This window comes from Euleptes europaea, chromosome 13 (assembly GCF_029931775.1).
Source record: "Euleptes europaea isolate rEulEur1 chromosome 13, rEulEur1.hap1, whole genome shotgun sequence".
Lineage (NCBI taxonomy): Eukaryota > Metazoa > Chordata > Lepidosauria > Squamata > Sphaerodactylidae > Euleptes > Euleptes europaea.
The window spans coordinates 5,435,756-5,449,887 of record NC_079324.1 but is presented as its reverse complement, the minus strand read 5'-3'; the positions used below and the strand labels follow the sequence as shown (position 1 = coordinate 5,449,887).

Below are 14,132 nucleotides of genomic sequence, written 5' to 3'. Positions count from 1 at the left end.
AGTTAGAGCAGTTCCTCAATGGAACAGGCTTCCTTGGTAGGTGGTGAGCACTCCTCTGGAAGTTTTTAAGAAGAGGTTGGATGGCCATCTGTCAGCAATGCTGATTCTATGATCTTAGGCAGATGATGAGAGGAAGGGCATCTTGGCCATCTTCTGGACATGGAGTGGGGGGTCACTGAGGGTGTAGGGGGAAGGTGGTTGTGGGTTTCCTGCATTGTGCAGGGGGCTGGACTAGATGACCCTGGTGGTCCCTTCCAACTCTATTATTCTATGAGAGTTTCTGATTTCCCTATCACCAAACTCAAGTGTCTGTCCATAGTTTAGTTATCTATGAACTCAGAAACAGTTATCTCTGAGTTCAGAAGCCTTCACTGCTTATGGCCGGTTAGGCACCCTCCTTGAATAGTGAATAACCTCGTTGAGAGACTATCCCGCACCCACTCACAGCGAATGCCACACTGAGTCTCATAATGGCCATTGGAGTGTGTGCGTGTCATGCTCACCTAGCATAATATGAGGGCAGGGTGGTTGTGGTTGAAAGGGCCAAGTTGCAGCTGACTTACAGCGACCCCGTGGGGTTTTCAAGGCAAGAGATGTTCCAAGGTGGAATTACCTCTGTGTAGCAACCCTGGACTTCACCTCCAAGATCTGAATTGATCGGGCTAGCCTGGGCCATCCAGGCCAGGGCAATATGAGGGCATCATGATCTTGAAAAAATGGTGTCCGGGCAGAGCTAAGTGGCACAGGTGAGTGGAACTTGGAACTGTAATAATTTGCAGGGGCACTCTCCACCTCTAATATTGTTCCAGAACTTTCCTCATTGTCAGTGGAAGCTGTTAAAACATAACCATCGGTCTGACTGAAGGCACAGAGAGCAGCCGTGGTTGTTTTAAAAAGAAGAAATCTCCTTTTTAGTAAGTGGTCCAGGTGGGGCAGTGTAACCCCTGGCCCCACCCTTGTTACAACTCTGCATGGGCAACCAAACTCTGGATTAGTTGTGTTCTCATTCTCTTAGCGACAGCGTATTTCTTCCTTGAAGTCCCAGCCAACCTGTGTGTGGCTCCACAGCCACAACCTGTTTCTCTCCCCTCTCTTCTCTCCTCTCCCCCCACCACTGAGCGCTAAAATGCCGGCAGTGTGAATTATAATCCACGGATTATTAGCATGTGGGAATCTGGATGTTTCATAAAAGGAATGAATTCTATGTGTCATTATTTTCCTAGAAAGGAGTTGACAAGGAGTTTTATCTTTTGTTCGGAGTGTTTGATGAAAACCTTAGCTGGTATCTGGATGCAAATCTGAAGTACTACTTGAGGAAAGAAGAGGCTTTTGAGGATCACGGCTTCAGGGAGTCCAACAGGATGCATGGTATGTCCACACCTACTCCAGGAGAGTAAGGGATTATTACAGTGGATTTGTAGGTATCACAGAGCACAAAAAGGGAGGTTCCCATAATGCAGGTCTCAGCGGGGGCTGACCAAATGTCTTTGTCCCCCTGCAAACCACAGATTCAATTCTAGTCTCTCTACTGGGGCAAGTAGTGTCCATCATTCTGAGCAAATCCAGCAGGTCTTGGGGAATCTAGACACCCAGATGAGACCCACCTGTAACTCAGAATTAGGTGGTGATGATAAATAATACACAACAAGCGAGCCTGCTTCTGTTGTTTACCTTTTAGCAGGAGCTCCCAGTTTGAAATGCTTCAAGGAAAGTTATTTCTTTCCCCCCTACACGTCAAACAAAAGCAAATGTTTTTCAAAAGCTTGCCCGCTGCCTGTGTGGAATGCACATCTGCTCTGAGGGTGTGGTCTGAAGGCACAAGGTGTGGCATTGTGAAGCTCTGCAGATCTAGATCTGGTCCTTATCTTGAGAGGAGAAGCCCAGGGACCCAGTCTGTGTCTCCGAATGCTCTGTGGAAGAAAAGCAGGATGTCAGTGTAACAAATACTTAGATTCAGTGTACCTCTTTCCCACAAGCCTCAGAGGAGATGGGTCATCTCTGGTTCTGTTTATATTAATGTGGTGCATGTGCTTTTCCTCACTGAAGCCATTAATGGATTCCTGTTCAGTAACTTGCCTAGCCTGGACGCATGTAAAGGAGAAAAGGTTTCCTGGCACCTCTTGGGCCTGGGCACTGAATCCGATGTCCATGGAGCAGCCTTCCAAGGAAATACTGTCTTGATGGATGGGATGAGGCGAGACACAGCCAGCCTCTTCCCTCACACGTTTGCCACAGCCCTCATGCAGACGGACAACGAAGGTGAGGGCCAGATCCATTCATGCCGCACTGACCTCTATGGGTTTTTCTTAACACAGCTGATTCCTGTGTTCATTTTATGGTGAAGGCATTCATTGGTGGTAGAAAGTGCCCCATAGGATTTTCATGGCAAGAGACAAACAGCAGTGGTTTGCCATTGCCTGCTTCTGCCTAGAAACCCTGGATTTCCTGGTCTCTCATTCAAGTACTAACCAGGGCTGACCCTGTTTAGCTTCCAAGATCTGGCAAGATCGGGCTAGCCTGGGCCATCCAGGTCAGGGCGAAGGCATTCCTTACTTTTGTATTATGAAGGTATTCATTTCTTTTGTAGAGCAGTGGGGTTAGGTTGGAAGTGTCCTCAGTACAAATCTATTTTTTTTCTCCCTCTGGGGCCAGATTTTGTTTTTTGGTGCTACTGGATTTTATTTTATTTTTAAAATAAATGGCTCTGCAAGTTTGTGGCCAAAGCCAGCTGCGGATGGCAGTGATTCGCTAGTGTCTGTGACATCTCCAGGACATCTTGCTCCTTCCCATCCCCAGAGCAGTTTTGCAATTGTTCTTTAAAGAGGACGAGAGGAGGATCTTAATGTGCATGTGGAGGTTTACATTGAAGAGGGAAAAGTCAGGAAGCCATATTGAAACATCACCGGCAGGTTGAGAATGACCCTTTGCCTGGTTTGGCGGAATGTACATATGTCATGAAAATGACAAAGTCTTTCAGCAGCTGGGTTCCCACAGCTGGCGAAGAGAACTTGGTGACTTCTCCTTAAGTATTAGGTCTGTGATACATCTGGTGAAGGATCTCCGTGGCCCCCATTTGTGGTGTTTTTCTTCATGCTGTCTCGTAGGGACTTTTGAGGTCTACTGTCAGACTAGCAACCATTACCAGTCCGGGATGAGGGGATGTTACTCAGTTCAGCAGTGCGGGAAGAAGGAACCTTTTCTTGGCAGGCGATATGAGAGAGCAAGGACAGTCTACATCATGGCGGAGGAGGTGGATTGGGACTACGCCCCGGACCGCAGCTGGGAGCTGGAAAGGCACAATGGCTCTCGTGAGGAAAGGTAACATGGTCGCTTCAGAAATGAATGAGCTTTCGTTGCCTCGTTTCCAAATGTTGCCCCGCAAAAAGCACACGCCTGCTTTTTGCCTCCTGTACTGCAAGGCGTGTGTGTGTATAAAATGGCAAGACTATGCCAGCTTTATCCTTGTGGACCAGAAGCCATATTTAGCCATATTTCTGGGTGGCAGATAGTCAGGCGACTCCTTCTTGACTGTGACACAGCTTGCAGGGAGCAGAGAAAATGCTACAGATGAAACCAGCTGCTTCCTGGGAGAGAGTGAAAAAATCCAGGGGACCATTTAGTCAGGAGTCGGGTGGGGGGGGGGAGATTTCAAGTGGGGATAGGCCGGGTTCAAAGGCTTATTCATTAACGCATAACTGTCAATGTTAAATTGCAAAAAAAGCAGTAGAATTTGTTGTGAATTTTTATACTTCATAATATTATAGCAATAAGGGAAGAGCCACAGTTTAGCGACTGAACACGTTCTTTGCATGCAGAAGTCACCAAGTTTGGAGGGTGGTGGAGTCCCCGTCTTTGGAGGTCTTTAAGCAGAGGCTAGATGGCCATCTGTCGGGAATGCTTTGATTGTGGGATCCTGCATGGCGGGGGGAAGGTTGGGATGTGGGGTGAGGTAGTTGTTAATTTCCTGCATTGTGGACTAGATGGCCCTGGTGGTCCCTTCCAACTCTATGATTCTATAAGTTCAGACCCTGGCCTTGCAGGATCTCGGCTAGTGAGGTAGAAAGAGACAGCCCTCAGCCAGAGCCCTCTGCCACTCAGAGCCATGCTTCCCTGCAACTTTTCATCTGTGGAAGCTCAAATCTCCAGAGGTGAAATCCATTCACAGCCATGAGCTCTCTTGCACACAGATGTGTGTTGTTTTATTAATATCAATAGAGCTTCAGTAACGCAACAAGGAACTTTGAAATTCACAGCTACGGCAATGTATTCCTCAGCCATGGAAACGGACTCCTTGGCTCCAAGTACAAGAAAGCAGTTTACAGGGAATACACTGATGGGACATTCAAGACCCCAAAGGTCAGGACCAACGGTGAAGAACATTTAGGCATCTTGGGTAAGAACAAAGCGATGCCCGCTGCTTTCATCCAGTCGAGACTAATTCTCCCGACTAGTGCAGGAGAACAGTGGTGTGTTGGAATTCCAAGGTGGCAAAGTGGACTGTTCCAGTTCATGCCGCAGGTGGGGGTGTCATTTTTTAAAATCATTTCCCATATTAGAAAAATGCCTGGAAGTACAATTAACACACCAGGAACAAAATTCAAGCCCAGTTATTTGTCGTCGTTGTTTGAATGCAAAAGTCATTAAAATGTTATCCCCCCGCCGATTGTCTGAAATGGTACAGTCCATTTTACCACCTCTCCCCCTTCTCTCTGCCTCATTTTGTTGCCGGTGTAAACCAGGTCTCAGGCCTTATTCCTAATGCAGTTTTAGCCCCACTTCATCATCAGAATTGTTTCCTCAGGCGCTAAGAATGCCTAGATAAGCAGTGGTGAAGTCTGGAGACCAGGGGACTCTTTCGTCCTGGAAACTCCTTGCAACTGCAGTATGTGGGCAGAAGTGGCTTCAGTGTTCCCCTGCACTTTTTTTCTTCTTCCTCAGACTACTGGAACCACCACTTGCTTTATTGTGAAACTTATATGGAGCCATGCAAATAGTGCGATTTTGCATGCCTCTGGGAGATGCAGAACTCTGGTTGAATGTCAGATGCACAGAGCTCATGTTGTCCCCCGACAAATACAAGGCCTTTGTAGAGTGTAGACTGGTCTTTAGCACCTGGTCCTGAGTGCCTTAGAAGCACATCCCACTGTGCTCAGTGGAGCTCAATCCCAAGGACTGCAGCCCATCCTGGGGGCGGGGAAAAGTTCTTGCTTTGCCTGCCACAGGTCCCAGGTTCAGTCCCCAGCAGCGTCTCTGATTTAAAGGGTCAGGTAGTAAGTGCCTAAAGCCCTGGAGAGCTGCCACCCATGCCAAGCTGGATTGACCAATTCTACAAGGCGGCTTTATGTGCCAGTTTCTTCAGAAATCTCCCATTGCTTACAGCACAATCCTATGTGTATTTACTTGGAGGTAAACTCACAGGATTGTATGGGGTTTCTCCCAAGTAAAAGTGTCTAGGATTTCAGCCTCTGTCTCTTGAGAAAGAAAGATATGACCAGATGCCACCAGTAGCAAAGGAATACAAAGCTGGGTTTGGGTTGTGAGGATTGTCATCCTGACAACAGACACCTGATTCTCTGTACAGCATACCCAATAATGCTGTGAGCAAAGCTGGAACGTCTTCCTCTTCTTCCACTTTCTTTTTCCCCTTGGCACATTTTGTTTTGCTGTCCTTTTTGGTCTGCTCCTGGCTGCTGTTCAGACTGGTGCTATTGCCTTTGTGCCCTGAAGTGTGGTCTTTCTGCCTCCAGGGCCCTTCATTTGGGCAGAAGTGGGTGACGTCTTCAACATTGTGTTTCGGAACAATGCCACACGGCCTTATTCCATTCATGCCCACGGAATAGTGGAGAAGAGCGAGATGCGGCCAGAAGCAGCGAAACCTGGTGAGTCTCCTTCAGCTGCCTTCTCCCTGCACTCCATCATCTGTTAGGGGTGCCAATTAATGATGAGCCTCCCCAGCTAAGCTCCTGCTGCTTCACATTTATCCCCAGTTAATATCCAAGGCGTCTGACATGATGGAGTTCTGTCCTTCCTCCATGCTCATAACTTAGATTTCAGGGGCATAAAAATATAGTTCTGTTCCAACTCAGACCAATATTTATAGCTAGTCACGCTGACTGAAGCTGAAGCTATCTAATGCACGCACCAGGTGGGAGTTTTTGGCACTTCCCAGTGAGTTGCCTACCTGAGCCCTGAGCACAGACAGCTGCTGCTCAGGGAGGAGACCCAAGGGAGCCTTGCTGGGCGGCAATGCTGGCAAAATCCAAAGGTGGTGACTGGTGTACCTCGGCCCTCGCCAGGGGTCATGGACTTACCAAGCTAATTTCAGGAGGCTGGAAAGGAGCACCATGTGCCCAATAAGATGGCAGCATGTTGCTGTCTGGGGTCCCAGAGCTGTGGTCAGGTGGCTACCGCACTCTATTCCACATGCTTCCTTCACTGCAACAGTGTGCTTTTGGAAAGCTGGCAAGAAAATCCAGCATGCCTTTGAGTCACATCTAACTTTCTCCTGACATCCTTAGTACCATCTTTAATACTCAGATGTTGTTTGTTCAGAGCCATTTCTTCCCCCCAAAGCGACCTTAGCCCCTGCCTAGGAGCACATAGTGAGAGGAGCCCCATCGCCCCGCAGGAGGTACCACCCACAAACTGAGCTCAGAGCAACCCAGTGGGATGAATTATCTAATTCACATCCAGTCTAGGGATTTGTACCGCTCGGCTCTGGGAGGATTTTTCTCATTAGCTTAACACCCTTGCAAAATCTCCAGTTAGATCTGTTTAAGACAGCTCCATGAGAGAGACTTTTCTCCTGCCGCAGAATGAAATAATCCGGGTCCGACATCAGATATTTTGCCAGCAGAATGAACAGAGAACATATCTGAGTTAATGATTTTATTTAAAATAAAACATCTTTTTTATTAGGCAAGAACTTGATAGATCTATACTGGTGCAAATTAATCCAGGAATACAGAAAGATCACATGCAATAAAAATCAGGTATCCTTCCATTTCTCAAATTTAGTTAAATACATAAGATTAAGGCAAACCAGCATTAAGCTGATTGGCAGAGTGCTATGTAAGGTTTGGAAGCCCTGCACACGATTATGCTCACCCAAGAGAAGCTCTTCTTTGACCAGGAGCCACCTGCAGAAAGACTGGTTAGCCCTTTGCTGTCAGGCTCAGGTGTCTGTCCCTAGCATTCCAAAAAGCACACACGCCCAGGCAGGTGATCCTAAGCAATGCTACTTTATTAGGAGCAAAAAGATGGATTAAAAGAAGCTGACTGCCTTACACGCAGGAAAGGCTGCTAATGATTTTCGGTGTGCGAGGTACAGGTTAAAAGCGTTCAAGGCAGTGAAAGCAAAACAGTGAAGTTACTTCGAGATAGCGATTCCCAGGGAGAGAGAAGCCATAATATCAAACATCTGAGATAATCAGAGGAACCAAAACTGTACACAGGATTTATGAGCCTGAGAACCAGACCTTGGGGAGCAGCCCGGCTCTGGCCTTGAACAGAAGCCAGCCAAAGGCCTGTATATGTCTTGAACCTGTATTCCAGTAGGTAGCACGGCCTTACATTTGCATGACACTTTTTTTTAGAGAAGGTGAGGGGAACAAATATATATCTTTCCAGTGCTAGGGTGTGATTGTCCTCTGAATGAAACAATTGGGCCCTGAAGGGGTTTTAAAGATAAGCAACAGGTGGACATCTTGATAACTCTCATCAAATTCTCAAAGCCAGGTTATAAGTCTAAAAACAGCACTGGATCCCAATTAAAGAGCTATAAATCTACGATTTCTTCAGCTTCACTAATGAAACTCACTTGGAGATCAGATTACACAGAAGCCTCTGCTTGACTGAGAGGGATCAGAATCCACTCAGAGAGGGCAGATTGTGCACTATTGGGAAAATTCCCATTATCCCTCTTAGCCCAGGAAATTCAGAAAGAGATTCAGTTAAAACACCTTTTATTAAGCAATAGATAGACACTGTAGCAAACCTTCCACAGAGAAACACACACACACACACACACACACACACACAGAGAGAGAGAGAGAGAGAGAGAGAGAGAGAGAGAGAGAGAGAGAGAGAGAGAAGAATCCAGGTATCTATCCTGTAAGCACGCTACGATGTCCGGGTTTCCTGAAGCTGGCCAACTGCAGTCCCTTCCTGTTCTAAAGAACCTCCTTTTATGGGGTGTCCAGACTAATGGTTCTCCACATCTACTTTACACTGCCCTGGTGGTGCTGAACACGTGTATCTGTATATTCTGCATCTTCACTGCATGTTGCCGGTGTTTTGGGAGGACAGAACAGGGCAGACCCTTCTGGAGTCTTATTGGAACTTTAGGCACTGTCTGTTCCTCTGGGGCAGGCCTCCAGAGGGTCCTACTGCTCTGTAACAAACAAATGGCGCTTCTTCTTGAGATGTGGGTCTGGCATTTGCTGCCCCCCCCCCCACCTCTTGCTGTTTGGCCATCTGCCTCCCTGCTTCCCTGGGCTGGTGGTTCACCCTCTGCCCTCTGATGACTCTTGCCCTTCGCAGTAAGGAAGCCACTCACCCCCCACAGTGCCCGCTTCATTTGCCAGCAGCAGTGCCCTGTTCTGGGTCTTCAGGGGCTGAGCAGGCTGCTGTTGGAGAGGTGGCCCAAGTGCTGCCCACGCTTGAGCACCTTCTGGCAGTGCACCTTCTGGCATCTGTTGCACACCGTCGAAAATGCTTCCAGATTGTTGACTTCTTGGGAGCTCCAGTTTTTGACTGCATGTTCCCAAAAGTGATTGCTGACTTGTAGTGACTTCTAGTTCCAGCAACTGGCGGGGCAGGTGCAGCTGGAGGGGCAAGGGGGATTTCAGGGCCACATGCTTCTGAAACAGTGCCCACCTGAGTCCCCTCAGTCTCCTCCTCCTCCACATCAGATGCGCATGTACTTGAAGGGAAGTCCCCCCCACCACCACCACAAGGCTGCTTTGCACAGGAGAGATTTGCTGGGAATGGGGGCTGGGGATAAACCCTTGAATACATCTGATGCGATGGAGCTGCATGGCATGGAAGGCAGTGTCTGGTTCTCATAAATTTCCCTCCCAACCACAGAAGCATCAGCACCGCTGCCGCCCAAGCTGACATCCTTGTCTTTCTCTGGCACAGAGGCTCTTGGGGAGAAAAGTGCCTTCTTCGCCATCTTTTTTGGCACCCTTCCCCTGGCTGTCATGGCTGGACTGCACAAAAGTGTCAGTGGAACATGTTTGAGGTTCACTCGTATCTGCCCTGCCTTGAACCAGAGGCATCTCTGCCACCTCCTTGCCAGAGACAACCGCCCACCCCCCCTACTGCTGCCTGCTGCTCTTTCATAGTGCCAGTGCTGAACAAGGCAGCCAGGTGACAGATTTTGGTTGGGAGGCTCATAATAGCAGTTGGCTGTCTTTTCTCTCTCCCTTTTTTACTACAGAGGCTGCAGGCTGTGTTCCAGCAGCCTTCCCCAAGTGGCTTCCTTCTTCTACTGCTCCCACGTTTCATACTGCCTGCAGGCTCTACCCAAAGAACAGTATCTGATTCTGCTACAGCACAACACAGACCCTTCCAATGGAAATCACACACAGAGTTACAAAATACATCTGTCTATATATAGCAAAATCTTATTCCCCTGCCTCATATACCCCAACGGGGCCTAAACCTAATATAAAAATTTCCCTATTAATTTAGATTTTATTAATCTATGAATCTACTAATCTAAATCTTATTCCTAACTATATTAAGTAAATAATATACAATGAGATGTAGAGAATGTAATGTAAGTTGAAGTGTTCAGAAAAGGTCGCAGAGAAAAGTGCTGCAGGCTTACAACAGATAGAGCATATCCCAACAGCAGGTGCTCAGAGGATTTAAAAGCTGCTCTGCCCACCTTTCAGTTGGAAAGAACCAATGTGAAAACACCTTTTGGTGTCTATGCCTATTTTGTTGGTGCAGACAGACACCAGCCACAGGCTTTGCTCTCACCTCAGTCCTCCTCCCTTGGGAAACACACAGCAACGCCAATCAGGTGCAAGAGTGCCTGCTGAATTTTAAGTTTTATTTCTCAAGAAATCACTCCAGGTTGCCTGAGAAACCGGTTTCACTCCCTTCCTCTAGCAAGCAGCAACCTAGCCTTCTGCTTTCTATAGGAGTAAATGGGACTCAGAATGTTAGGAATTGTTACAGACATTAGGAACTATCAAATTCGGATTTGGGTACGTTCGGAACTATCTGAATATGGCTTTATCCGGTGAATTCCAAATGTTTCTGAATCTGAATGCACATCCCTACACAAAAATCTTTCAATACTTCTTTAATAATGAAATTGCGTGTTAAAAAACCATGCATTGCTGGATCTTTTTGTTTTTGTGGATGAATTAATGGAATGCTTGCCTCCTACAAAGTATCAGGTAATTAGGTTTGGATTAGACATTTACTGAAACCTGTGTTGGTGGAACTAGTATCACTAAAAACCTTGATAAAACTCTGAGGGAAAACGATCTAAACTCAGGGATTGGTTCACTTTTAATGGGTGAGTTGATAGCATACTGCACCTCTTGAATAGTCATAGGAACATTGTCGAAGGCTTTCATGGTCAGAGTTCATTGGTTCTTGTAGGTTACCCGGGCTGTGTGACTGTGGTCTTGGTATTTTCTTTCCTGACGTTTCGCCAGCAGCTGTGGCAGGCATCTTCAGAGGAGTAACACTGAAGGACAGTGTCTCTCAGTGTCAAGTGTGTAGGAAGAGTAATATATAGTCAGAAAGGGGTGGGTTTGAGCTGAATCATTGTCCTGCAAAAAGTATCAAAGGTAATGTGCTAATCATTGTTCTGTAAGTATCAAGATGTGCTAATGAGGGTGTGGTATGTTAATATGGAACCATTGTATCCTAAAGTGATCTGTTAATGTGTGAAATCCAAAGCTAATCTGCATGGGTATTGTGGATTGTAGTCTTTGTTAGTCTGGAGGTTTTCAGGACAGGAAGCCAAGCCTTATTCATTCTTAAACTCTTTTCTTTTCTGTTAAAGTTGTGCTGATGTTTATGAATTTCAGTGGCTTTTCTGTGCAATCTGACAAAATAGTTGGTAGAGTTGTCCAGTCTTTTAGTGTCTTGGAATAAGACCCTGTGTCCTGTTTGTGTCAGTCCATGACTGACAGCTGCTTCATTGTCAGCACAAGTAAGGTTTTGAGAACCAAGTCAGCTGTGCTGGGAGAAAGAGCAGGGGACAGAGCTGCTGGAGAAGTGAGTGTTAGTTTTGCCTTTCCTAAACTGCCCCCCCCTTTTTTGGACACACACCTTAATGTGGTGAGGGGGGTTGTGTGTGTCATCGAAGCTGGGAACAATACCATACAGGGTATAGACTCTGTCAAGAGGCTAAACCCCTAGCAGAGTCACTCAAGGCAGAATGGTCACAGCTGAGACACCAGACAAAGATGCGTCCACCCCTTTTACAGATCAACATTCACATCCGCAGAAGAGAAAAGGCAGTTCCAATGGTGATGGGGGCAGAGGAATCCATGAAGGCTAGCTACTGGGCAGCAGCAGTAGTAGAAGGTGACACTGGTGGAGGATCTTTCGTAGACAATGGCAGTGCCACTACAGCTAACCCTGCACAGAAGAAGGCAATGGTAAATCACTTCTGACCAACCCTTACCTCGAAAACCCTATGATGAGACAATACAAAATGAAAAAAAGAAAGAAAGATATAGTGCTGGAAGATGGTACCCCCAGGTAAATGGCACTCAATAAGCTACTGGGGAAGACTGGAGGATAAATATTAGTAGCGCTGTCCTTAATGACATGACTGGACTAAAGCCGAAAGGACATTCAGTTGTTGACATGAATGGATGCAAAAGAACCCAGGGGGTCCCCCGAGTCTGCAGAAAAACTTGTTAGGTGGAAGTGTGGCCCCTATCTGTGTATTTAAGTATTTGCAGGCAGAGGGCACATTTGGGAATTAGATATATACGGTAGATGTAGTCTCCAAAACTACAGCTGAGTCAGAGATTGAGAGAAAATTATCTCTAAAGAGATACGAGCATGATCAGAAAGGGCTTTCAATGCCTCTATATAGATACTTGTATTACTTGCAATAAAAGTATTGGGAAGCAAACACAACAACAACCAGATTAATTCTAGAGTAACAGCATGCAAAGAGGATAAACAGGTTTAGTGGTATTTAAATGTTCTGAAGAATCTCCATGTACTGTATCTGTCAGCTGAAACATCATTTCTGTCAAAAAAGTGATAAAGTATGCAGCCTTTTATTGGTAACAGAAGATTTATAACTGAGTATTAGCAACACTATTAACATTTCTCCCTAGAATTACTTTTCCAGCAACAAAATGCAAAAAATAAAGCATCAGAAAATTCTGATGTTTGTCTATAAGGCACCTAAAGAGTGATGGTCTCTTCCCTAGATCTTCCTTCCAAACCTTCCTTTCCTCCTGTACAATAAATTGGGTGGGAAACTTTCTGTAAATACTATAGCAATGGTCTGATGCTGTATGTACCGTGCCAAATTCACAGTAGCAGGTCAGAGGTTCTGTTTTTACATCTCTTGGGGAAAAGTAATATTTTGGTGTGTGTCAAGCGGGGTAGTAACCCCCACCGCCCAAGGGGTCTCTGCCCTGGAGGATGTCGTGGCTGAGACAATCTCTTCTACCTCAGACCAGTCCGAGGGGGAGTCAGAGCTCGACTCTCCCTCGGACGTTGCCAGGTTGCCGCAGGACACACCTTGCAGGCAGCTTCTGGCTTCTATCCTCCCCGGCTGCTTAACTTCTCTGGCCTTTTATACCCTCCAGGCCAGAGAAGCCCCTCCCAGACTTCACTCCTAGCCCTCCCCCCAGAAGTCCATAAATGGTTGGCTGGAGGAAACCTCCGGGCGTGCGGCGCATCTTCTCCCCGCCCTGGCCCGCTCGCGCGTTAGCTGTTGAGCGGGTCGGGCCACTTCCAGTGGTGTCATTGCCGTGGCTGGGTTGGGGCATGCTGCGACGACGACGGCTGCGGCACCACAACTCCCTTGCTGTCCCTCGGCTCTTCGGGTGCCTGGAGAGAGGGATCCATTGGGGCTGGTCTTGCCGTGCTGCTGGTGAATGTGGGGGCTGGGGAAAGTGTTAGATTCTTAAGGGCTTACTGCTACCATTCAGAGGGATTGGATCGTTGATCATGGTCTATTGAAAATAAAGCTTGAGTCACACACACACACAAAAGACACAAGACGTTTGTCTTAATAATAAATGATCTTTACTCTAAACTCAGGGTAAAGGAAATTCACTGGGAGCAAAAACAAATAAACCTTCTACATTCTAAGTTTCCTAACCTTGCCAGGAGCCTCTGGCAGTTGCTAAGCTTACTCTCGAGTAGGCATTCTTAAACAGCAAGAAAGCCTCTCCATCCTAGCAGGCTGGCATCCAAAAGGGTAACTACCATACTGCTTTCACTTCCAAACAAAGGATATCGAAAGCAGTTAAACATGCAAATTGTTGTGTACGTGATAAGCAGGCACGATTGCAATGGTCACCATACTGACCACTTGGCTAATTACAATATTAACCCTTAACTGTCTGACATGTAGCAAAGCTCGCTATCTAATACCCAACAGAAAGGCCCGGGAGACGGGGGCGGGAGCCCCTCCCCGGACAGTGTAGAAATTTTTTAAAAATCTCTTAATTGTGTGACTGAGGCCATTTACATTAAAACTAAGAAATGTAATGTATTCCATTTCTAAATATACCCAAATTAGTTAAAAAGAAAAGACAAAGAGCAGAAAATGTTTTATTATTATTGGCCATTTTGTTTGGTAAATGTTCATGACAAGGACCTCATATGTAGTTGACCATTAAGAAGATAAAACAATACTGTATGAGCCCCTCAACTCTGTGGAGGTAAAGTCGGGTAAAACATGGCAGGCAAATAGATCTGAGGTGGATTCTTAGCAGAAATAATAAAATGCTTTCTTTCATTCGTTCTAAGGTGAAATTGTAACATACCGTTGGATTGTTCCTGACAGATCTGGCCCAGGACCAAATGATTCTGCCTGTGTTTCTTGGGTCTATTATTCCAAAGTGGACCCAGTAAAGGTTTGATTTTTCCTCTACTTTTTGGGAGGGAGGAGGAGAATATTT

At 46.5% G+C, this 14,132-nt stretch overlaps 1 protein-coding gene across 1 annotated transcript in view; it reads left to right on the top strand.

Annotated features, from left to right (window-relative positions):
* The window catches only part of HEPH (hephaestin), a 75,285-nt gene that overhangs the window by 30,784 nt on the left and 30,369 nt on the right, over positions 1-14,132 (top strand). The window contains exons 11-16 of the mRNA XM_056859730.1: positions 1,224-1,368; positions 2,047-2,259; positions 3,105-3,318; positions 4,254-4,393; positions 5,748-5,879; positions 13,981-14,087. Coding sequence (XP_056715708.1) covers positions 1,224-1,368; positions 2,047-2,259; positions 3,105-3,318; positions 4,254-4,393; positions 5,748-5,879; positions 13,981-14,087 — 951 coding nt within the window. The remainder of the gene's footprint in view (positions 1-1,223; positions 1,369-2,046; positions 2,260-3,104; positions 3,319-4,253; positions 4,394-5,747; positions 5,880-13,980; positions 14,088-14,132) is intronic.